This window comes from Gallinula chloropus (genome assembly GCF_964237585.1).
Source record: "Gallinula chloropus genome assembly, chromosome: 1".
Taxonomy (NCBI): domain Eukaryota; kingdom Metazoa; phylum Chordata; class Aves; order Gruiformes; family Rallidae; genus Gallinula; species Gallinula chloropus.
The window spans coordinates 81,032,380-81,057,860 of record NC_140085.1 but is presented as its reverse complement, the minus strand read 5'-3'; the positions used below and the strand labels follow the sequence as shown (position 1 = coordinate 81,057,860).

Sequence of the window (25,481 nt, the reverse complement as noted above, 5' to 3'; positions counted from 1 at the left end):
GACAATAATAAGTAACATACCACGCATTTACTTTTCAATTGAACAAATTCATTCTACCGTGGTTATCAAGCAATTACACTGCAGTGCCAGCTGAGCACGGCGTTTCCTGTCACAGCACTATAAATCACAGCGTATAAGATGGAGTGAAATAATGTCTGAAGAAAAAAGACTTTTTCTTTAATTATGTGTATGTGTATATATATATATATATGTTTTTCCTTGGCTTGCATGCAAATGTCAGAACTGCAGACTTTGCTGCTACTATTGATTAGTGATGTCGCAACATGATAAAACCCAAGAGGTGATTAAAACCTGTGGATGTTATCAGCATGAGGCAATGGAGTGGCAGAACGATCACCAGAAACCTCGCTATCTCCAGGTTCAGGCTCAACCTCCAGTTAGACACTTGCTGCCACAAAAACCACATGAAACCACCGTGCTCTCAGCTGTCAGTTGAAGCCGGGTAAACAGTTCAGCTTTGCTGAAAAGCTCACTGAGCTGGAAACCTGGCTGAGCTCCCTGAGGCCAGGCTACAGCTTTGTGTGGAAATCACAAGGTGAAAAACATGGCATAAAACGGGTGAAAGCTGGCTGTGGGTGTGCTACCGCCTGACAACATGAAGCCTGTGAGACAGCTGAAGCGGCGAGCATCAGGATCGAGTGAAAGGTTTGCACAGCTCCGTGTTGAACTGGATGCATTTAGAACAGCCTTACAAGAGGAAAAATAAGAGTATACGTCTATAATGGTTTTTAGGGGGTAGCTGCAGGCTGCTTATGGTGCCGGATTTTAACCCTCACGGTATTTACTCAAAGGTAGAGGTGAGCACTGGGGAGGACGAGCACGCAGACCTCACGAACCCCTCGGTTTACTCGTGAAGGCAAACACAAAATCCCGCGTAAACCTTGGTTTGGCTCCTCAGCCCCAAACTCTGCCCACAGGAGCCACTCGAGGCTCGCAGCGACCCAAAGCGGGCTGAGGAGGCCAGCCCCTGACCCGGGCGTAAAGTCCGGCTGCGCGCCGACCGCCGGCCCGCCCTCGCAGCCGCACCCTCCCAGGCAAATCAACCGAACGTACAGTTACATGTGGCGGGCGGGTTTGGGAGGAGGGAGAGGGTGATTGTGGTCTTGTCACCGCCCTCCGACCGCCTTAGTACCGCCTCGCCGTGGCGGCCCCTCCTCAGGTGAGGGCCGGTACCGCCCCGCGCCCAGGTCGGAGCCCGGAAGCCCTGAGGCCTCGGAGGCGGCGGCGGCGGGGCGGCCATGGCCGGTTCGGGCCCGCGGTGGCTGTCCCTACCCCTGCTGCTCTTCCTCGTCCTGCCCGTCCCGCCCGCCAGCTCGGCTCTGCGGCTGCTGCTGGATGCCGCGCCGCCCTTTACCTGCTCCCAGCCGGTAAGCGCGGCGGGGTTGGGAGTGCCGGGAAGTTGGCGGTGCTGGCCGGCTGGCAAGCGGCGGGGCTAGGCAGGGCACGGAGCCGGCGGGGTGCCCCCGGTGCCCGCGGCGGGCCGGGCGCGGCGGCAGGGCCGGGGAAACGGGAGTTTCTCTCTTCCTGCGATGTTTCGCGCCGTCGCCGGCCGCTAACCGCCGGTATGGGCGGGGGGGAGGGGGTAGGTGTAGATGTCCCACGCACGGCCGTCCCTGCAAGGCCCAGGGCCGGAGCAGGGACGAGGAACCGGCGGGCCGCAGCCGGGATGGGCGGCCAGGAAGTTGGGATGAGGGAACGGCTCCTCCGGTGGAGGGGCTGGGGGGGACTGCGGGATCCAGCGCGGTCTTCCTCGCCCAGGAAAGTGCTTGTCGGGCGGGGCGGGCGGTGCCCCTGGCCGCGGCCTTGACCCGTTCCCGAGCGGGAAGCAGCGAGGGGCTCTTGGGCAAGTGCCCCGGAGCCACCTCGTTCCCTGCCGTGACCCGTGTCCGCAGGCGGCCCCGGCGGGCAGAGCCTCGGGCGGGGGAGTGCGTACCCTCCGAGCCGGCGGCTGGAAGCGGGGCGGGGGGGACGGGACTGCCCGGGCCGGCGGCGGAGTGTTGGCGGCGGGGTGGGGGATGACCGCGGACGGGACCCCTGCCGAGCTCTTCCAGTCGGTGCTGGGTTCCCTCAGCGCACCCGAAGCCGGTGGTGTTTACGGCCCCGCTGCTGACCTCATGGATGTGTCACGCCGCGCTGCTTACTTAAGAGCCGTAATTTCTTCTTGTGCAGTTTGGGGGGGGGGGGGGGGGGGTTGGTTGTGGTTGGTGTGGGCTGCGTGCATCAAAACAACTGTACACAGCGCACAACTGCGTTAACTGAGTAATGAACCAGCATTGTAAATACCGCAGGATTAGCCCGGCTGGGCGATGGCTGCCAGGAAATGCCTGTCACTGACATCTGTGAGGGGCCGCGGCTCAGATTTGCCGCAAACTGCCCAAAGTTACGGAGCAGGATGTGAGTCTGCTAACGGCCGGGGTTGCCTAACAGTCAGTGTTTTAACCTGTTCCTTGCAGCTGAAGGATTTATGGGAGGAAGCGGGGAACCTCTGCTGAAGGAGTAAATAAACACACATTATGTGTGCTTGAAATACTGAAATGGCAGGTCTTGGCTGCCTTTTCTCCCTGTGGAACCAGTTGGGGGGTATATAGATTGAGACATGTAGGTGCGCTGTCTGTATAAAGCGTGAACTAAGCAACCTGAGCTAACTTTGGCAGCCCAAGCTGTGACTGGTCTCCCTCTCTCTCTGGGGGTTTGTTTTAATTTGGGATTTTGGGGATTATTTTTGTCTGAGATGCATGTAAAGAATGTGTAGAAGGGGAAAAAGATCTGGTTTTTCTTTCTATTTCCATTAACACCAATGGTGCCTGCTTAAATAGGAAAAGGGACTGCTCTCTTCTATGCTATAAAGTTTTGTATATGTCATGGTGCACTTTCCATAGTCTAGCAAAAGCAGCCAGTCAGACATAGCTGTAGACGTATGTAAACCAAAATGTGTCCTTTGGGATAAAAGTTTCTATAATTTTTTCCCGCACATGTTTCCTATCCTTTGTCTGTTCTGCCTCTTTTCTTATGTTTGGCCATACTCTTAGCCCTGTTTTACCTGAATTCCCTGTTGCCTTTGGTCCTATTTAAAAATACCGCAAGAAAACAAGTCCACTTCTGCAATTTCACTTTAGACCAGGCATGGTGGAGTGACAAATTGTAAAACTTTAGCAAAGGGGAAAGAGGACGTTACAATACTGCTTAGACATCTAACTTAACCGTGGGTATCACAAGCATTGTTAGTCACACACAGACTGAGAGTAACACAGGATACAGTTTCTGTGAGTCCACCGATGCTGGTGCTTTGATTGACTTGGTCGTCTTTGCCATACCACTTTTTTCTTTTTTTAAGGGAAGGTGGACCATGGCAACTCAGTGAGGGACTCATCAGATTTCACTGAGGAAATGTGTTGCCCTGCAGTCTGGGTGTGCTCACGGATCAGTGAATGTGTTAGCCTGTGTCTGGCTAGGGTAGGGTTAATTTTCACCAGAAGCTGAGAGGGGACACGGCCAGTTCAGGTGACCCAAACTAACCAAAGGGGGTATTCCATACCATATGATATCATGCTTAGTGTAAAGAGGGGTTTAGTCAGGGAGGAGCCACGTGGCTCCAGGGTTGATGGGTCTGAGCGTGTTGTATGAGTTGGTGAGAAACCGTATTGTGCATAACCAGTATATTGTATATACAGTATATTTCTATGTTCTAAATCCTGTTGTTGTTCTTTCCTTATCCCTTTGCTGTTCCAGTATCCTTGTCCCAACCTGGGAGGTTTGCCTTTGTCTCCCCATTCTCCTCCCCATCCCACCAGGGGCCGGGGGGAGAGTGAGGCCTGCTTTGACCTTTCGTATCAATAAGCAGTTTTCTAAAATGCAGACAGACTGAAGAAAAACAAGTAATTGTGAAGCTGATGACATATATAGGGAAGAGTACCATCAACTGAAGTCATGACAGTTGAAAATGGTTTCCCCTTCCCTTTCTGTTGCACGGTTTTCAGAGGATGACTCGGTAACCCTTCCAAAGAGCGGTTGCAGTGTGGTTCAGAAGGGAAGCCGTTGCTGAGCGAGGATGGCGAGACCCACTTCCTTTTTCTAAACCACTCGCTCCCGCTGCTGTTGCTGAGCTTCAGAGTAGGTCAGGGTGAGACACTGCTTTTCTCTTTCCTTTCTTTTTCTTTTTTTTCCCCAGCCTAACTCTCTTGTCAGGCGCTGTTTTGGGGATGGAGTGACAGAGGCAGTGTCATATCAGTATGGGTAAATGACTGTAAATTGAGGAAGTAAAACTAAATGCTCGTTAACAGCTCATCTAATTAAAATGCCAACAAATGCACTCAATGGGCCTTATTCAGCACCACTCCAAACCTGTTCGGTTGAAAGGCTGAATAGTGCAGCTGCAAATCCAGTTCCTTCCAGTAACTGTGATTTGAATGTTGTCTGTGGGGAGGTAGGCTTCAAGTTGTGGGTTGGTTTTTTTTGCCCATGCACAAGGGAAAAAATATGGCTTAAATACCCATCCGGTTGTTCACCATCAAGTGTTTAATCTCTGTGTGCAGCCATTGGGCAGTAATTACTTCATGATGCAGCATGCCTTGATGACCAGGGGAAGTGCAGTGTTTATAACCCTGCCATCTTTCAAGGGGAGGGATATGTGTGCATGATTTGGTCTCTGAAGTCTGCCTTGCCAGCTTGACGGATATTCACTAAAAGTCACTGCAGAAGTGATAGCTCTCGTGAAGATGAGTGATGGTCATGCATGTGAGGAAGAATTTTTTTTCCTGGTCCTCCTTTAAAGGTGTGTTCACCTTGCCTTTACTATTGACTGACTTCTCTTATTTCCCTCTGGCATCTTTTTGCTGTGTAGGGTGTTACCATGAGCCGTGGTCGCACTTAGTGCTGCTAAAAATATTTCTGGACTTCTTGGCACAGGGTTAGTGATCAAAACTACCAAAATATGAGAGAGAATTCTAAAACTGATTTTTGTGAAGGAACTGCAATTTTTGAATTTGGATTTGATTTTGCTGATAATTTATACTAGGGCAAGAGCAAAACAGAAACTACAGTGAAAAAGGGTTTAAAAAAATCAAAACAATTTTGTAGAAGGTGGTTGTTTCCTACCACCCTTAAACGAATCATCTTTCAGCGATTATTCCTCTAACATGTTCATGTCCTGTCAATCTCTGCTTCTTTTAACTTAAGAAATCAAGAAAGGAAAACTGCAGTAAACTTCAGACTGGGCATGCATCAGAAGATACATAGAATGGCTCATAGGTGAGAGGCCAATTTTTGGGAAAGTTGGAGCCCTTCCCATTCAGCAGCTGATCTTTAAAGGAAAACTGGGCGTTTGCCCAGCTCACAGCAGTTTCTTGCTAGTTACCACAGCATCCTGCTGGGAAATCTTGGCCTTCTATTAATTTAATTGATTTGTTATGACATGGTGGTGTTAATCAGTTTCCCATTTCTTTCAGATTCGTATGATTCTCCACCGCATATGGTCTGGGGTTTTTTATGTCAAAGGCAAAAAAAAATCTTGGGGAAAGGAGTGAAAGAAACAGTTGTTTAGCTTTCTGTGAAAATATGGCAAGTGAATGTGAAGAGTTGATTGTGTCTGTCCTCTTCTTGTGAGGTGATGCCCAAAACGGCTGCCACAAGTGTCTTCTCATATTTATGCTACTTGTGTCTGTGACTTTGCTTGTTGGTCTTGAAAGGCAGTGGGGAGCTGGTGAGAAGATAGCATCTCATGTTAAGCTCCTTTTTCTATAATATCGTGCAGACCATGCTGCCTGGCTTTGGCTGTCTTCAAGCTTTTCTGCAGAGCTCTCTCCAGTTTCTTTCCTTCCATTTGTCCACTCGTCTGTTGTGTGTAGATTGACAGAATTAAGACACATGTCAGCGCTTCTTACATGCTTCTAGCTTTATGTGGGTAAGCAGAAACAAACATTCCTGTAATTTTATACTGTATCATCTAAACTTGCGCTTCCTCAGGTAGGGAAACCTAGGTTAAGTACTTCTGACTGCCACAGGTTTGTTAATGCACTTTGAGCCAGACCATCAGATAAGGATTTGAGTTGGTTGAACCTTTACAAGGGAAAACCAGCAAATGTTCCCTCTGGTGCTGAGCAGATAGCCATTGCCAATCTGGAAGTAGCTGGCTTATTTTACTGTAAAACTGACTTGCCTTCTCTTTTTAATCGCTTCCTGGCTTGTGGATGTCATTCTCTGGAGTTATGCTTTCTTGGTATAAAAGTGTGCTCTCAACTGCACCCCAGTCCGGTTCACCTGGGCAGTATCCAAAAAAGAGGGTTTTCATGGTGACTGCTTTCTAGGTCTCTTTGAAGCCGTTACATCTCTGCCTGCATCTGCCTGTGGCTTTATCTTCTCCTGTTACCTTTGCTAATAGCCGGGACTTCCTGGCTAGCTCAATTCTTCTTCAAGGTATTTTGGACTGTTGAGTCATCCCTGTCATGCTTTGGGGGCTGAGAATGGAGCAGACCAACAACTGACTTGGTGCAGGCTGCTGTGTGGTTTGTGAATCCCCTTTCTCCACCCCCCACCACCTTGTAGTAAACCTGCTAAATTCAGCTTAAAACCCTCCAATGTAGTCAAGCTACACCTAAAAAAATGTTACTAGCACAGCAGGTAAACAAGGTAGTGTGGGCTAGGGGAAAAAATCATACTCAGGTTGCCCCTTGAAAATCCTGAGTAAGGTTGAGGGATGATGACACACCAGAAAAACTATTGCTCCTTGTCCCCAGAGAAACCCAGTATGGAAAGGTAACATATCTTAATAGTCAAACTCTGGTTCTGAATCCTCACCAACCAACTGGTGGTTCCTGATTAAGCTCTTGGGTTTTTTTAATGAATGTCAGAAAGGGCATGGCCTCATTGATGTTGGGAACGTCATTGCAAACGCTTTGCCTGGGACAACAGGCATGGAGGAAGAGAGAAACCATTTATGCACTGAGCTGGTTCAATATTCATACTGCTCATAAAACAAGAAAAAGGAAGTGCCACGCTTCCTCGTTTAACCGCATCTTATCTACTAATAAACAGAAGCACCAGCACTCGAATGAAAGCAGATGTTGCTGCTCTTCAGGTAAATAATGCCCAATAATTTATATAAGGGCTTTATCATGTGTCAGTTTACAATAATGACTGATAACTGCAACAGCACAAGGACAAAGTGACTGAATATTAAGCAGTAGGTTTTAATACAGGTCATTCCATTACAAATAGAAATACACGGTTAGTAGCCAGTTGTGGGTTCATCCCAGCCCTACACAGCTGCTTACTCTCTCCGCTCAGTGGGGTGGGGAGAGAATTGGAAGGGCAAAAGCAGGAAAACTTGTGGACTAAGACAAAGACAGTTTAGTAGGTAAAGCAAAAGCTGAGTCGCAAACAAAGCAAAATAAGGAATTGGTTTCCATCAGCAAGCAGATGTTTAGCCATCCCCTGGAAAGCAGGGCTCCCTCACATGTAGCAGTTACTTGGGAAGACAAATGCTGTAACTCCAAATGTCCCCCTTCCCTCCTTTCTTCCCCTCCAGCTTTAATTGCTGAGCAGAGGGTCATATGGTCTTGGGTATGCATCCCTTTGGTCAGTTGAGGTCTGCTGTACCCACTCCCAAATTCTTGTGCCCCCACAGCCTACTTGCTTGGGGCAGCAGTGTCAGAAACATAAAAGACATTGGCTCTGTGTAAGCACTGCTCAGTAATAACCAAAACATCCCTGTATTACCAATACTTGTTTTGGTCACAAATCCAAATGCAGCCCTGTACCAGCTGCTGTGAAGAAAATTAACTCCGTCCCAGCTGAAACCACTCCATCTTTTTATGTAAGGGGCATTGTCAGGCTCAATTTATTTAAAAGTCTGATGATTAAGCATTTGAAGTGTTAGGAGTCATGTTTTTCATTGCTTAATCTGATTTTCCATACTGGTAGTTATAATTTATACTTTTCTCTTTTTTTTTTTTTTTAATGTGTGGTGGTGGATTAACCTTGGCTAGACACCAGGTACCCACCAAGCTGTTCTATTCCACCAGGAATAGCAGGATGGGAAAGGGAAAAAACAATAAGATGGGGGAGGTAACTCATGGGTCAAGATAAAAGCAGTTTAATAAAGCAAAAGTGCATGTGCAAAAGCAAAGCAAAACCAAAAGTTTATTCTCTACTTCTCATCAGCAAGTGATGTCTGGCTGCTTCCTGGGAAGTAGGCCTTCAGCGCATGTAGCAGTTGCTCTGGAAGACAAATGTCAGAAATTACAAATGCCCCCCACTTATTCCCCATTTCTCTCAGCTTTTTAGTTGCTGAGCAGAAGTCATATGGTATGGAATATCCCTTTGGTCACTTTGGGTCAGCTGTTCTGGCTGTGTCCCCTCCCAAGATTTTGCCCACCCCCAGCCTTCTGGTGAAAGGAGAAATGCTGGGGAGGCAGCCTTGACATGTCCCAGCACTGCCAGTAACAGCCAAATCACTGGTGTGTTACCAACACCTTGCTGGCTACCAATGCACAGTGCTGTGAGGGCTGCTGTGGGGAAAATGAACTTCATCTCAGCCAGACCCAGTACACAATGATTGTAGTGTAGGTAGGTTTGAGTTGGTTTAATTAGCATTTGCCTGCTTGTGTTCTAGATTTTTATTCCATTATCAAAAGATGTAGGTTGCAGGTGCTGTGCGACAATGTTCTTGGGGGGGGAGGGGGGGCAGGAAATCTGATTTGGGAGGTACAAAGTTGTAACAGCATTCCTATTAGCTATACTTGTAACCAGGTTTTTTTGAGTCTGACAGGATCTAGCTAAACTAGACTAAATTGATGTTTATGTTCAAATTGATCAGGTTGCTTCCCCTGGTGGTGGCTGACTTGACCTGCACAAAACCAGTGAAAAGCACGTCTTAGGTGGTGACACTAAGTCCATAGATTTATTTTGCTCTTGGTTATGTTAGGGCTCCTCTGCCTCATTCCGGGTGCTGCTGCGCAGCTTTTGGGGATGTTTGTCCCAAGATCAGTTGTGAAAACGACCATTTGTGGCTGATGTTGCTTTTCTGTTCAGGAAGGCAGTATGTGGCCCAGTACTTCAGTGGCAAGCCTAGCTGCAGAGAGCTGCTGTTTCCAGCCAGATGGGCTTAGACCTCGACCTAGCTAGCGTTACCAGTGTTGTCACTGCTGAGTAACAGTGACTTAAAGCATGGCTGTCTAAATAAAAAAAAAAAAAAAAAAACACCAAAACATACTCATCTACTATTTCAAGCAGTCTTTCATGTCACACTGGCTTCTATTTTCAGAGTCCTGGACTTTGGAAAGCTTTTACTACTATCATCTTGCACTTTTGCCTCTCTCCAATGTCTTTCCAGTATTGCAACTACTAGTGTCACACATGCAGTTCAGGTGTGCATTGGCTTTGTGCCCTGTGTCCCTTGGTTTTCTGATTAATGCAATTGTGCAGAGTTTCCTGATGGTTAATTCTTACAGATTGTATGTGTCACTTCTGCCACCGAGCAAAAGCAAATTACCATGAATTAGTTTCTATCCTAAGAATAATATTCTTGTTTCTTCCCCCCACAGGATTTAAACTGCCTTGTAAGAAATAGTAAGTACTTTTTTTTTTCTTTGTTGTGGTTTTCACATCTTTTTCAGAGCAGATTAGGGGTGGGGTGGGTGGAGTTCTTCAGTAAGTGTTCATTACAAGCTATTATATCTATGATAGTGCTTGATGAAAAATTAACGTATGATTAAAAAAATCTTAAGAGTGCAGCTGAGAACAATTAATGGAAGTTATTTGGCATGAAGTCCAATGAATTAATTATCTTAAAGGTCTTTTTTAACCTAAATGCTTCCATGAAGTGGAAAAAAAAAAACCAAATGTGTAAGGGGTCAAGTCTGAGCAGTGACACAAATCTGAAGCACTTTAGTATAATTATGGGTAATGTTCTTAAAAAGGCAAAACAGAAAATGGAGACTGCTCTGTGCTTGTGCACTTGGTACATGGAGGCATCAGGACGGCTCCAGTGCTCCTTGGCCTTTCTTTGTGGTTCTTCCAAGCATCAGTGCCCAAGCCTGTGTCATACTGGTGCAAGTATTTTTGTAGCCATTGCGTGCCAGATCAGGGCAATGATTAAGCTGAAAATAACTAGATTTTAAACTTTTTTTGGCAGGAGAGGGATTGGGTGGGATCAGGTTGGATCATATTTCCCACTGGCACACAGTCTTTGGAGTACAGCTCGACAGTGTGGCTATGCCAAAGTGCAGCTTCACCATTATTCAAATATGGTAGCATTTTATTTGGTTTAAATTATGCCTGCTGATTCTTGTGACGTTTTTCTGCTCATGGGGTAACCATGAGTTATTTTTCATGTATAGTAAGTACACACTTTTCTGCAAGGTACTCTAGTCCTATCAGGTTACCTATAGATAGTTTTTGGTGGAATGAGCATTTGAGGATTGTCTAACTACTTCCTAAGCTTAAAACCATGTTGTCAGGAGAACAGATAGTGCCTGCTCCCCCCTGTTCCCGTCAGCAACTGAGGAAAAAAAAAAAAAAGATGACAAAAAGTGTAGGTTGGGGGACCCAGCAGTGCCCTGTGTAACGGCAGGCAGCTGGGAGAAGGTGCTGCTCCCGCCTGTGTCTCCGCAGCGACCGGCCGAGCACTCCCACGGCTTCCCTGGCACAGCGCTCATGGCGCTGGGCCTGCAGGCTGAGCTGCACCCTTGAGCTCTGTCTGAGAAGAGTGGTCCACCAAGCAAATGGAGATATCTTTGGATGGCAAGTTATTTTAATGAACCAAATCATCACCCAGCTCTGCCAGTTATTCTCTAGTTGTTCTCTTCTTAATATTACAGTGGTTTAACATGGATGCATCAAGTAGCCAAAGAATAGCCTACCGATCCCTCCAAAGCATGTGGAATTGTTTTACCTTTTCTCTTCCTTTTGGATCACACCAGCCTGCTCGTACAATTCATAGATTGCATGGCACAGCTCACGTTTGGCAGCTTTTCTGCTAATGCCATGCTAAGAATTTATAATGGTGTTTATTTATTAGGTAAATATGGCCCACCCTTACTATGTGCTTAAATGTACCTTACAGTGTCAAGAAGTGTTTTGTCTGAATGGGTGTGGTACACAAAGTGACTCAGATTTGGTTTTATTGATAGTTGTGCCTTCCCCCCGCCCATGTCTGACGTTATCACGTGCCCTATCATCAGTTATTTTATATTTATGTCTATAATGTTGATATTTTTTAGAAGATTGCACAGCATTGGGCCTGTGCTCACCCCCCCCAGAGTTATTTAAAACATTCAAACAGTAATGATTTCCTACTTGCTACTCCTTCCTTGATTTGGTAGCCTAGTTCTTCCTGTGTTGTGCTTCGCCGATATTCAGCAGAGCTATTTTTAATATGCTCCAAGTCAAATGTCTTATAAAAGACTAAGTAGATCATGTCTGTCTAATGCCTGTCATACCTGATTTCACTTTCTGATGAGACTACAGGACCGTTTCTCCATTAACACTCTATTGAAAAGCATAAATTATTTCATCTGTCCAAAGAGCTTATTAATTTAGGTAAGGCATAACAAGCAGTTGTTAGTAGCTCAAGTCAGGTGTATATTCAAATTAGAAGTATGACATTTTTTAAACAGAAAGTAATTGACTATTGGGACAGTTTCCTGGGTATCTGATACACTTATCTTTGGAAGGCTGGAAATTAGTACTAGTCTTCTAACACAGGTCTGTTTCACAGCAAGGTTTGGACTTGTTGGAGGATATATTGAGTAAACTTACTCAGCTTGTTTAGCCTGATTATGTTGATTGTGATAATTACCAACTGATTTCAAGGAAAAGAGGAAGTGTGAGTTACTAGCATTAGTGAGTTTGGAATAATACAGGCAATTTACAAAGTACTTGCCTGCTGAAAACCGCCTTTCTGAACTGTGAACTGGTCTGTCACCCAGTTTTGCCCTCTGAGTAACCCTGACACAAAGGGCAGACCATAGCTGCAATTAAGCAGAGCTTGCTTGTCCCTGTTCTAAATATTGGCTTTCATTTGCTGGACAGGTAGCTGTATGGAGACAAGCTGGCTGCAGGTTCCCATGTGGACTCCATCTGCTCCAAGCAGTCTTCACGTCTCTTCCGATCTTTTCCGTCAGATGGATGGAAGGCTGTTCCCTGTGCTTCGGATAGAATGGAAAGTGGCCACTGATGGTAAGTGATGGTGCTTTAATGCGAACACAGAGCAGAGGAATTAAGTGTGGTCTAGTAAGGATAGGGGAGAATTATGACTAGAAGTCTTTCACTGACCTAATCATGAAAGCAGGCCTTTGAAAAGTGGGGATTTGGCTGCTACTTATTCTTTCGGGGATTTATTTTGGGGGGGGGGGGGGGGGTGGGTGGGGAGGTGGGGCATGTTTGTATCAGACATTTGGGTGACCTGGGTATTCAAGAGTGTTAAGTGTTTCAACTAGTATGGGGTAATGACATTTGAAATTGGAAAAGCAGAATCAAGTGTCCCACACCTATAGTAGTGAAGGGAGAAAGGACGTTTGCACTGCAAGTATTGCCTTTTAAAGGCATAGTAATGACTGCAGCAGTCCCATGCAAGGACATTATATCTGTGAACTGAACAAATGAGAATTTATCCGAGAGCACACAAATAAATGCTGTGCTGTTCCTCCCGTTTCTGGTAATCTAGCAATCTAGTCTTTGTACCTTGGGTTTCCTGTATGTGCATGTGTCTCGATAAAGGAATCATTGTCTCATTGCTGGAGGGGGTTGAGTTTTCTCATTTCCAAATATCTTTGATTGTTTGTTTGTATGTGATGTTTCCCTTGCATGCTCTTGCCCATGGTTTTGCACTGATTCAAGACAGAATTAGACAAAATTGTCTCTTCCCTCTGTAGGGCATGTGTCTGAGGGCTGTATAGAGTTGTTACCTCAGTATAGCTATAGTAGTGTAGAAGCAGGTGTGACTCAGGTAATGCAGTCATTTTGCAGGCTCTATACATGCAGATGACAGGATACAACATCTCTCTCTGTCCCTGTGCCTGCAGCTAGCATCCAGTATCTCCGAGGGGCAGAGCTGGCAGTGATGCAAGTCAACAACAATCAACAGATCTGTGCCCAGTTTGACTTTCAGAACAACTTGCCGCTTCAGGTCCGTCCAGATGGAGGCCGGGTGAGTGCAAAGGGCTCTAAACTTCTTCTTTCTAATCCGTGGGTTTGTTTCTGCTTTCACTAGCATACAGCAAGGTTATTAATTAAAAAGTACAGGCTGGTCAGAAGAGTTGCTGAAACAATCAAGATATTGGGCTTGGGATCTGCTGTTGTTTCCAGGTTGTTTTACACCTGTGTGTAACTGTGTACAAGCTGTTTGCTTGTCTTTCGCTCTACCCCTCCTTCAGGTTTCAGGAATTGTTGCTAGCACAATGCCTAGCACATCGTGGTTCTGGATGTTGCTTAAAATAAATGTTTGTAGGAGTTTTTGCATTCTGCTTGACAGCTGTGACATACATGGCCTTTTTAACTCAACCCTTCTTCTTTCTTGTGCTCTTTCTCTGGAGGAAAAGCACCAGCTTTGAGGGTGGTCCTTCAGCTTGCGCTCAGTCTAGGAAACTCATCAGAAAAATGCTGAGCATCCACAGCTCCCTTTAGGAACAATAGGAATCTGGAGTTTGTTGCTTACTGTGCAGAATTTGGCCAAAGTTAGCTTACCATCTGGAGCCAGTGCCTCTCCCAGAATTTGCACAACATTGCTGATGTGGAAAACAGTATGAATTTTAAGAAAATGTTGTGACCAGAATGGCCAGATACAGAACTATGTATGTGTTAGTGCAATTCTGTATGCTTAATGCTTGCACAGCACTGCAAGATTCATATTAGACTAAAATTTCAGTCTCAAAAATGCATGTTTTAGCCTAATCTCCTTTCAGTTCAGAATGAAATTTAGTGGAAACTCCAGCGCAGTTGTTTCACATAAGACTATTGAATTGTCTCAAAGATCCCAAGAAATAACTGTGTTTATCATTCTAAACAGAAGAATTTGGGACATACCAAGGGACTGACACATTTAATACACATGAGATGCATATTTTTATAGTCAAGCTTCAGAAAAGGGATCATATGGGATGAGGGAATACAGTGGAACAGGGCCAAGTCAGCTGTTAATTTCAGTGCCATTATAGAACAACATTCTCATTTTAAGTCCTTTTAAATATGTTTTATTTTCAGTGGAATTTCACTTTTGACCGTTTTGAAGTGGAACCTGGCCAGACTTACCAAGTGACTGTCTACCACCTGCCCAAACTGGGTATACGTGGAGACTACAATTGCAAGTCCACATCTCTCTCAATACCTGGTAAGAGATGCTCTAGTTCACATAGGCCTTGAGCTTAGGACTGTGATGGTTTGTGGACCTGTGGGTTGTTTTTATCCCAGGCCAAATCCATGAACTGTTAGGAAGTTTGGCAGTGGGGTGGCAATATTATAAAAACCCATTGTCCTTTTTGAATCACAGACAGTCCATGGTGCTAGCCTTATCTACAATATCCTTGTGGTATATAACTGAAATGCACTTATCATTTGTGCTACAAGTCACCATTCTTGCTTCTGGGATCCTTTGTCCAGAAGGCTGTCAAGTCTCTGCTTGGAATAAGGTGCATGTGGAAGGACTATTCTGTGAAGGACAGGCCCTTTGATTCTGGTTGTCTGTATTCACTACATGGAGGATGCTGCTATAAAAAAATCATATTGGTCTCTAGAAAGCTGGACAAAGCCATGGACTTGGGCCTCTGATTTCTGAGAAGTTGCATTTGTAGCTTGTGGAGAATTCTGCTATAGCTGCTGCTAGAGAGAGTTTAGTGCAGCTCATCATTAAACCCAAACACAGATATAGGTGCCCCTTGAGTTGAGGGGCTGTTTTGGAGGTAAGTTTTATCTCCTGGATTTTGTTGCTGGAGTGTTCATCAGTGGAGCAGTTACAAAGCTGTTTGATCTGCTTGGATGGGGCTCAGAGTAATCTTTTGTGCTCTCTGCAGACTATCACTGCTGCTTTTACTTAATTTTAAATCTTTTGAAGTTGCCCCTCTGGTTGAGGAATCTGGAAGTACAGAATTTCCTAGTTGGAAGGAGTAGAGTTTGACGACTTCTGTTAAATCTTAGATGTGTGAAGTTTGATTTCAAAGGCACAGTTAGGTATCATTTACCAAGACACTTGATAGAGCTGAGTATTTGACCCCTTCTTGTGTATATGAACATTTTCTTAGAGCTAAAAAGAATGTCATTGTTTTACCCAATGGTGATAAGCATCTGCAGTGCCCCCTGGCTGCACTGACTGGTTTATAAATATTGGGCACTCAATACAGAGCTAGAAAACTGGTCCATAATTTCCTCTTTAACTTGCTTACAGTTGTCAGCAGGGCTTTATAGCTATAAATGGAAAAGGAGAAGGGGTGCATGGTTTTCAGCCCTCTTATCCTTCCTCATACCTGGTCAGTTTTAAGCGCTCTGTGGCTTTTATCCTCCACTGTTGTTAAGAAGCCTGATGTGTTGTGTCAAGGTCAGCAGTTGCAGGGAGCTTTGCTGATAAGCACTTGCATGTCAATCCCAGGGGCATGGTAAATTGGAAAGGTGGAAATTCAATATATGCAGTATTTTATTTCAAAACTGTTTAAACAGGGAGTTGCTCCTATTCCTTTGTCCAAACCCTGGAGGAAAAACATATTTAGGCTGAGACTTATAAATCCTATGCTGCTAAATGTTGAGTGTGTAACTCTGGCTTTGATTCTGGAAAAACGTCCCAAAGAGTGGGGCTAAATGAATCAAATAGAATTACAAAGAGCGTTTTGGGACCAAGAATTATTCTAGCCTCCCAGTTCTTCTGGGGCACAATGCTTTTGGAGGAATCTTACTGTGGTGGAGCGCTCAAGGTCCCATGATCAGTATGAAGTTTTAATTCTTCTATGACTTTCTCTGCACAAGTCCTACATTAGTAAGGGTTCTCAAATATTGCTGTTATAATTAGTATCCAATATTTTTCAGTCTTAATTAATTATCTCTGTTCTGGGAGGAAAATTAAAATAACTATTAAAAAAACCCCAAACACTAGTATCAGTGGAGGGACCAGTTTATCCACTGGAAACAAGTACTATTCTGCTGCAGAATTTTGCTGCCACTTTGCAACAAAGGTGTCTGCTCCTCAAAGAGGGTTTGGGTAGGTGTTTGGCTTCTGGTAAGAAAAGGGGTAGTTTTCCTAAATGTGGAAGTACAAAATTTCTGACTAGCCACTGATCATCTTTCTTGCAGACTGCAAGGACTCTCTGATGAAAAGAACCGTCCCATGTATAAAGACAGGTAAAAATATTTCTGGTTTGAGTTGTGTAGACATGGATGCTCTGTTGAAATGTTTCTGGCAGTTGAGAAACTTGGGAATATCTGCACTACTTCCAGGCAGCTTGTGGGAGCCCAGGATCCAAGGTAAAAGTCTAGATGATACAACACTGCTTGTGAGCTTTAACCCATGGATGGAGTCAGCCCGGTACCAAATTCACGTGGCCAGTTTCCTGAATGACAAGAAGTGTAAAATGAGCACACATGATTTCACTGAGGTAATTCCCTTCCTAAACAATACCCTCTGTGGTACCTTAGACAAACTTTTCTTTAATGGTTGCCAAACAAGGACTTGGAGGCATGATGTAGGAGATGTAGCAAATGTACTGGAACAGCAATTTTCAAGGAATTATTTTCACAGATTTTTCGTTGCCTTTGGAAAGAAGAACTTTAATTCCAGGATTTGATGGATAAAAGATCAGAAAGAGGGCAGCTATATTGGCATTCAGTTTGTTTAATCTTCCCACTGCTTCCACGCTCAAAACCCTTCGTACTGCACGCACTGATGCTTGTTATTACTGACACAGCTGTGTGCATATCTCCCTAGATGAGGGGAATATACCTTGTTCTGAAGTATGTATCTGCTAATCATTGTAAAGAATATATTTAGATTATCATTATATTAATTTTGTGCAGAAGGTAACAAGGGCAACGTATTTCTCTGTTCTAGTGGCAGGAGCAGCAGTGTTGGCAGCTGCTGTTAATTAAATGAGGCTTGTTAATGTTTACACATTAAATAACTGAAGATGTTTATATTGTCAAGAAACTGTAAGTTTATGTTAACGCATTTGAAGTTATACAGAGTACATCCTTAATTGTTTCCTGTTGCCTGTGCAACCTTATTCTGCTGCCTTAATTATTTTAACATGTCTGCTACACAGGACACCTGCAGTGATGGTGGCCAGACCATTTATCCATTTTGTTCTTCATGGGCTTCTTGTTCCTAAACAAACCAACAATAAAATAAACCTTCCGCTTCTTTGGACCATTCCATATTCCCATATCAAATCCCCCTTCTTTCTGCTTTCATTCCTTTTTCTTTCTTCCCTTATAACTTGCATCTGATTTCTGCAGCATGGGCTACACCAGCAAGTGAATGTCACGATCAAAATAGAGAAGAACATTAGAGCTTGCTGCAGCTTCAGAATACAGGTAGGATCTCACGATCATCCCCATATCCTTCCTTCACCAAGGTGACAATCAGCAGCATAGGAATGTTACAGGGTTTTGTGCTGGGATTTGCTAATTCCCCGTTGCCACTATCAGGGAAATAATGATTATGGCTTTTTTATATAGCTGTTCTCTGTAGCCAGCAACTTTTCCTTAGTATAAAGTTGCCAAGTCAGAGACAATGGGATGGGAATGGGTGGTGTGCAACCTCAGGAGCTCGCTGCCGCCTTAATGTGTGGTGTAAGAATTCTTGATTAATCTTGTTTTCTGAAGTGGAATGGGAATTCTGTGTCCCTGTGCTGAAGTACAGGGAATGTCAAGGCCAAGGGGGACAGTAAAGTGGGGTAACAAAATTGCTTTTAAGAACAGCTTCTGTTTTCTGAATTTCAACTGCAGATTCAGCCGTTCTTTGTGAACTGCGGCACAGACTGTCTGAGACACTCTACTTTCATCCCATGTTCACCAGCTCCAAGTGAGAACTGCTTTGCTGTAAATTAGATTCCCATTGTCTTATGGATGAGCGCTGAATTCTTACTGTAACTCTTGTCTTTTGCAGGTACAGACCCATCAGGTAAGAAGCTCTTCCAGTACCCTGAAACTTTTTTTTTTTTTGCTGCTCTCTTCCTGTCATATAGAATAGCAAATGATCATCCCTGGGAATGACCCAACAGGCAGGAAATGTACCCTTGTAAAACTTTCAGAGTGAATTGTGTTAAGAGTTATTTCACCATGGTTTAACAAGGCAAGTATTTGTATGCAGTGTGAACCTTGAAGAGCAATTTTTTTAGAGATACTTCACTTGCCTAAAATTATTCAAGAAACAGTTTTGACAAGAACAGTCTTAATATAAAATACTTTCTGTCACTTTGCTCAGTGTTAAAAAATTTACATAATATAAAACAGCTTTTGGAGAGAATAGCTTGCATATATTCATATTTATGAATGTCAAGATAAATCATGTGCATAATGATTTGACATCTCTCTTCTTGGCTGCAGCAACACCTGTAAGGAGCTAGCTTGCCCAAGATTTAAAAAGAAAAAACACCTGTAGACTGAAAAAACACACATCACCCAAAATGGTGAACTTTTTTCATTTGTTCTCTTTTTTTTAAGATAGATTACATGAGCAGGCAGGACAAGGGCAGCATGCCTGTCAAAGCTGGGTAAACACTGCTATTTCGAGGGAGGTTATGGATCTGTGTTGTCAGTGTGCTGCACATATGGCTCTTTGTGGAGCAACTTTGTGGTGTAGATCATCATGAAAGCAGGACTTCATTTTGAGAAGCGACTGTGGTATGCCGTAAAGGGGAAGTGCTGGGCTACCTGTGGTTTTGGGCAGAGCCAGAGTCCTTCTCCTCTGGCCCCTGCTGTTCAAGAAGCTTCTGTTCTTTGATGAAAGGCTGTTTGTGTGAAGCAATGTCTGAGCACTGTTTTTGTACTGCAGGCGATATGATTATATGGCTCTATTGGTGTATCACTGGGATCTGTGTGTTACTGGTGGGATCAGTCATAGCAGGTGTGATTTGTATGACCAAAAGACGAGCAGGTAAGACTCATACCAGCTAGGAAGAAAAGATTCAATACTAAAAACTATATTTTTCCTCCTTCTTACCTATTCCTATTGCTATTTTCTTCCTTGCTGTTCTGATGTCTTGCCACTGAGATAATGCCTATGTAAATGATGTAAATGCCACCTCCTGTGTCACATCATAGGACTTGTAACAACCTAATACCGTCCACCTAGTTAAGTGAAGCCTTCCATAGGTTATGTTGTCTGATACTCCATTTTCATAGCGCTTCAGAGCTCGTGAGGGGGGAAAAAGGAACTTTGTAGTTTCCTGAAGATTGCTACAGATCTCTATTTTTTTCCTGTGTTGCATAAGAGTTTTGCAGGACAAAAGCGTCCTGTTTGTAGAGGCTGTAGTCTTCCCCTTGTTCCCCAAATTCTCCACAAAATTCTTTCTTATACCATTTTGAGCTTAAATAATGGCTTTGATTAAGATGGCAGAGGGAAAACAAGACACACAGATTGATATTGAGCAGGTTGGAAAATTGGGTGCTTAAGGACCAATTCCTAGTTTTTGGTGCTAGCGCCATGAGGCAGCTGTCTCTAACAACTCTGCAACAGTCTGTAGCTAACTGCAAGTCGCTGTTTTGGGGTTTTTGCCAATTACTCCTCTCAAGCAAATATTTTTGAAAATGTCTTAAAGTTAAACGTATGTGTAAGATGTAGCCAGGGACATTTTAGTCGCCTCTTCAGAGAAGCCTCTTAAGGAAAAGCTATCTTTGAAAAAGCCTCTTCTCCTTAAGGAGAGGTAGCAGAACACTTGGGGGCTCTCTACTACTTGAGGCTGGTCAAGTCTGAGGAAAACGGACAAAATTTGTTTTGAGTGCATTTCTTCTCTCAAAGGAAAGAGTCATGGAATCTCCTGAGTTGGAAGGGACCCATAAGGATCAAGTCCAACTCCTGGCTCCACACAGGGCCACCCAAGTCAGAGCATGAGACTGAGGGCATCGTCCAGATGCTTCTTGAACTCAGTGAAGCTCCGTGCTGTGACCACTTCCCTGGGAAGCCCGTTCCAGTGCCCAACCACCCTCTCAGTGAAGAGCCTCTTCCTAATATCCAACCTAAGCCTCCCCTGTCGCAGCTTCATATCTTTTCTTCAGGTTCTATCACTGGTCACCAAAGAGAGGAGATCGGCACCTGCCCCTTCACTCCCTCTCATCAGGAAGCCACAGACCACGATGAGGTCTCCCCTCAATCTCCTTTTCTCCAGGCTGAACAAACCAAGAGACTTCAGCCTCTCCTCATAAGACTTCCCTTCCAGACCATTCACCATTCTCATTTCCCTCCTCTGGACACTCACCAATAGTTTCATGTCCCTCTTGTACTGTGGCACCCAAAACTGCACACAGTACTCAAGGTGAGGCCGCACCAGCACAGTGTAGAGTGGGACAATCCCCTCCCTGGACCGGCTGGCAATGCCTTGCTTGATGCACCCCAGGATGCAGTTGGCCCTCCTGGCTGCCTGGGTACACTGCTGGCTCACGTTTAAACTTGCTGTTGACCAAGACCCCCAAATCCCTCTCAGCATGGCTGGCCTCCAGCATCTCATCCCTGAGATGGGATTTCACCCCTAGGAATCTCATTCACTAGGAGTTTATCATTACTGCAGTCGTGGTCCTCCAACTTAAGGCATGTGGAGTCCCAGAGCGCATCGACTGTTGGAGATGGTTCAGAGGAGGGCCATGAAGATGATCAGAGGGCTGGAGCACCTTCCCTGCAAAGAGAGGCTGAGGGAACTGGGCTTGTTCAGCCTGGAGAAGAGAAGGCTGCGGGGGGATCTCATTGCAGCCTTCCAGTACCTGAAGGGAACATACAAACAGGAGGGGAATTGACTTAAGAGGGCAGATAATGGCAGGACAAGGGGGAATGGATTAAAGCTGAAGGAAGATTTAAATTAGATACTAGGGGGAAGTTTTTTGCAGAGAGAGTGGTGAGGTGCTGGAACAGGCTGCCCAGAGAGGTGGTGGATGCCCTGTCCCTGGAGGTGTTCAAGGCGAGGCTGGATGGGGCCCTGGGCAACCTTGTGTAGATCCAGGCCTGGAGGTTGGTGGCCCTGCCTGTGGCAGGGGGATTGGAACTCTATGATCACTGGGGTCCCTTCCAACCCAGACCATTCTATGACTGTGTTGAAGACAGAGGCAAAGGTTAAACATCTCTGCTTTCTCTGTCTCTGTTTATAAGGTGACCAGTCTCATCGAGTAATGGAACAATGTTCTCTCTGGTCCTTCTCTTGTTGTTAATGTATTTGAAAAAACCCTTTTGATTGCCTGCCCCAGTATTGCCAGCCTCAGCTCTGACTGAGCTTTGGCCACATGAATTTTCTCCCTGCAAAGGCAAATGGCATCCCTGTAACCCTCCCACATTGCCTGACCTTGCTTCCACATCAAAACTGGCTTTAGAAGAGTCTTTATTCCTTTAGTGTGTGTGTATATATATATATATATATGTGTGTGTATATATATATATATATATATATTTATTTGGCTGCTTCTTCCCAGGGTTTTATTCCTGCATAGTTAAAAGATTACTTTTTGTTGAACCTAAGCTTTGGAAGCTGGTGTGATTTTTAAGGTTTAATCATTTTCCATGTTTTCAGAACTGACAGTGACTTTCTGTCTCTTCCAGGACGCTGGCGAGGGAAATGCAATGACAGTGATTTGCAGACTGGTAAGATATTCTGTCTGTGTCTTATCAGGCACATATAATGTGTTCAGAAAGTCTCACACAGTTGTCCAGAAGGGGCTCTTGTAGGCTCTACCATTCTGTAAGTGCTTCACAAAACCGATAGGTAGCCTTAGGATCTTCCAGTTTGGCTAAAAGAAACTTTGTATTTGGGATTTGGAATGCAGTATTTGCCAGATGGGAGATAACTGTGTTGTAAAGCCCTGAGGCTTTTGACCCAGCTGAGGCTGTATTGGCAAAAGAAGCTTTGCTAATTGGCTAACTCCTAGCAATAGGAGATGGTCCTCGGCTGGGTGTACTACCCTCTTCAGCAGCAGAACATAGCTACATTTGCAACTACTTGAAGCTGGTGTATCACTCCTGTGTGGTGAAATTTCATGAACCATGCATAAATCACAGCTCCACTGTCTGGACTTCTGTGTTAAATCTCTACAGTGAGGTGTTGCTGGTATATGTTGCCAAAATAGCCTCAGAACTGGTAGTTGTTAGAATCTTTTGCTAATACCCTCCTATGCAGATTGCTGCTGGCTTGCACTGTTACAGTTTTAGGAACATGGCTGGAACAACTGTTTTTCTGTCTTTCAGCAGCACCATATACTGACCTCTCCCTGCCACCCTTGAAGCCCCGAAAGGTTTGGATTGTGTACTCTGCTGATCACCTGCTGTACGTGGATGTGGTGCTGAAGTTTGCCGAGTTTCTGATGACGGTCTGTGGCACTGCTGTAGCCTTAGATCTGCTGGAAGATCACCAGATCTCAGAGCTGGGGCCGCTGCCCTGGCTTACTCGGCAGAAGAAGGAAATGGAAGACCTGTCTTCAAAGATCATCATCCTGTGCTCGCGGGGCACCCAGGCCAAGTGGCAGGCCATGCTCGGGAGCGAGCCCGTGTGTCTCAAGCAAGATCAGCAAAAGCCAATGGGAGACCTGTTCACCCCAGCCTTGAACCTGATCCTGCCAGATTTCAAGAAACCAGCCTGTTTTGGGATGTACATAGTCTGCTACTTCGAGGGGATCAGTAGCGAAAGGGATATTCCTGATCTGTTCAACGTCACATCCAGGTACCAGCTGATGGACAAGTTCGAAGATATTTATTTTCGGATTCAGGACCTGGAGAAGTTTGAGCCTGGGCGCATCCATCGCATCCAGGAGATCACAGCTGAAAACTACACCGACACCCCCAGTGGCAGGAAGCTGAAAGAGGCAGTGCAGAAGTTCCAGAACTGGCAGGCAGAGCACCCGGACTGGTTTGAGAGTGAAACCGTCTGCGTGGATAATGAGGAAGAGTTGGAGCTGCTAAACAGAGAGAGCCACGTGTCTTCACCGGTGAGTGAACCGGGTGGAATTGTGAAACACCAGCTGCACCTACGGGAGCCTGACCCCAACTGCTGTTATGTCGTCAACCTCCACGTGCACGAAGGTGAAAATAGAGGATATAAACTGGAACCCCAGCTTAATCTGTGTGGGGATCCCATTTCTCAGACTGTGGCCCTTCCTATGGATGGGGCTCCTCTGGTTCAGATAGTGGAGCCAGTATCTTCCATGGAAGATAGAAATATACTTGGTCATCATGTGCTGAGTAATGAGGACTGTGTGGAAGGGGTTCCTCTTCTGGAGACAAGCTTTCCAATGAGGAATAACATCATCCTCCACGATGAGACTGAGGTTTCAGCAGTAGGCGACCAGAGCCCTGCAAACATCTCAGATGAACTGAGACACCATCTGAATGGACTCATGTACTCTCTTTATCAGCAGAGTGTCGTTCCTTCAGAGCCATCTCTCTGCCAAGAGGAGGCTGATGAGCAACACCAGTTGGTCTTTGATGACCAATGCAAAGACCAGAGACAGTCAGTGCAATCAGACCAGGGCTATATCTCTAGATGTTCTCCTCTGCCTCCCGATGACCTTGTGGAGGAGGAGGAGGAAGAGGAGGAGGAGAATCAGGAGAAGCCAGTGGTCTGCCATGAACTCCCTCCAGAGGTCTTAAGCAGTCTAAAGAGCCTCCAGCAGCATCTTCTGTTCCAGGACATTCAGCGGAGCTCTGACTGGGGGTATCCAGCAGAGGTGATGAACACTGGCCAGTCTTTGGAGGACAGTTAGGCTCTATCTGGGACCTGCTCCATTTGAAATACAGGGATGGAAGCTGGTACCATGCACTGTGCTGAAGGTGCATTTCCAACACCTTCCTTGTCTCCTTGTATTATAAATGACTCACTGGTGCTTGAAAACCAGTAGTAGGAGGCAGGGGGAAGGAGATGAGGGATCAAAAACTGGTACTCGGGCTGCTGACGTGCATTTAAGAAGAATCTTGGGCTGAATGCAGAATTACTGAGTGAGGGGACTCCATTCTGTAACATGCTGCTGCAGTGCTGTATGCTTTTGGAGATCTTCACACCAGGAAGGCTTGAAGCCAAGGTGGAGAAAGTGACATACAGTTAAGGAAACAAAAGGCTGTTTTGGAGGGGGTTCCTCCAAGGTAGCTTCAGCAGATGCTGGTTTAGAGTGGAGGTTATAGCTGTATTAGGAGAGCCTGAGCTGAGTGCAAGATGGACAGATGTGGGTATAAACTCGAGCGCAGGTAGCTAACTGCTGTGAAATACTTTAACAGACTTTAGGGGGTCATGTTCCAGAAGCAGTGACAGTAGCTGTATCTGTTCTGGTGTTTGTAAAAGATCGAGCTTGATGCAGTAGAAAAACTCATTCCCTGTGAGTGATTTAACGGCCCATGTGGCACTGACCAGGCAGCAGAACAGTCGAGGTCAGGGTTTACCCTGTTTGTTATCGCAGTTTCTGTAGTCCAGCCCACTGGATAACAGCTTGTGAGATCTAGATACCACATCCAGGCCTTTCTGCTTTGTTCAGACAAGCTTGCCATCTCCCTGTCCTTCTAAGTTTACTTGTCAAAAAAAAAAAAAAACCCTTAGGATCGTTTTATTCCAGCTTTTTTAAAAATCTGGTATCTCAGAAGCTAATCTGTTCTCTTGACTTGCTACCAATGTTGTATTATGTACATTTTATAATTTTATGTGTTTGTAACTTCTGGTTTGTTCCTTAAATTAAAAGCCGAGAATACTTTTTGAAGTTCTTTCTGCTGAACTCCTTATGTTCGTGTTTTTTGGAGCAAGATAAGGCAAAACTGAGCGCCTGAACTGTAACACGTGCCCAAGTCATTCCCTGTTGGGAGTTGAGCTGGAAGCAGCCCAGGGTCCTCATGCATAGGAAATGCACCCTTCAAAGGGGCTCTTAAAGCAGGCATTTGTCATTTCTTGGGGGGGCTGCTCAGACAGGCAGCACCATTGGGACAGCCTGCTGTCTCTGCAGCCAGATACCTGGAAAGGCTGACAGAGGGGACAGCCCCTGCGTAGATCCACGCTGAAGACTGGGTGCCACCTTGGCTTCACGTCCCTACAGGACCTGTAACCCAGCAGGAGCTAAGCAAGATGCAGCTGTGAGCTCAGTGCTTCTCCAGTGAGAACCCATTTTGCAGATTATGTGAATAATTGTCATCTTGATGATCTCACTTCTTAAAGTTTCTTTTATCTCGTAGCAATTAACATGTAAATCTGGTAATTTTTTTTCCCCATGAGCCTGTTTCAAGTGGTATGAATTCCTGTAAAACACTTCAATAGGAAGCTCACAAGTGTCATCTGGATTCTCTTGCCTTAGTCATTCCCTTCTCAAACAACTCCCTT

The 25,481-nt window shown here is 45.2% G+C and overlaps 1 protein-coding gene across 1 annotated transcript; it reads left to right on the top strand.

The window, feature by feature from the left end:
• Nucleotides 1–1,259: 1,259 nt before the first annotated feature.
• IL17RA (interleukin 17 receptor A) lies at nucleotides 1,260–24,870 on the top strand (the record flags this gene model as incomplete). The annotated part of the gene is made up of 13 exons (XM_084272291.1): nucleotides 1,260–1,388; nucleotides 9,561–9,589; nucleotides 12,053–12,195; nucleotides 13,041–13,165; nucleotides 14,218–14,344; nucleotides 16,291–16,338; nucleotides 16,435–16,592; nucleotides 17,449–17,526; nucleotides 17,941–18,016; nucleotides 18,101–18,115; nucleotides 18,989–19,090; nucleotides 21,737–21,778; nucleotides 22,379–24,870. 13 exons carry the CDS (start codon nucleotides 1,260–1,262, stop codon nucleotides 23,887–23,889), a joined length of 2,583 nt encoding a protein of 860 aa, XP_084128417.1. The 3' UTR covers nucleotides 23,890–24,870.
• Nucleotides 24,871–25,481: the final 611 nt, after the last annotated feature.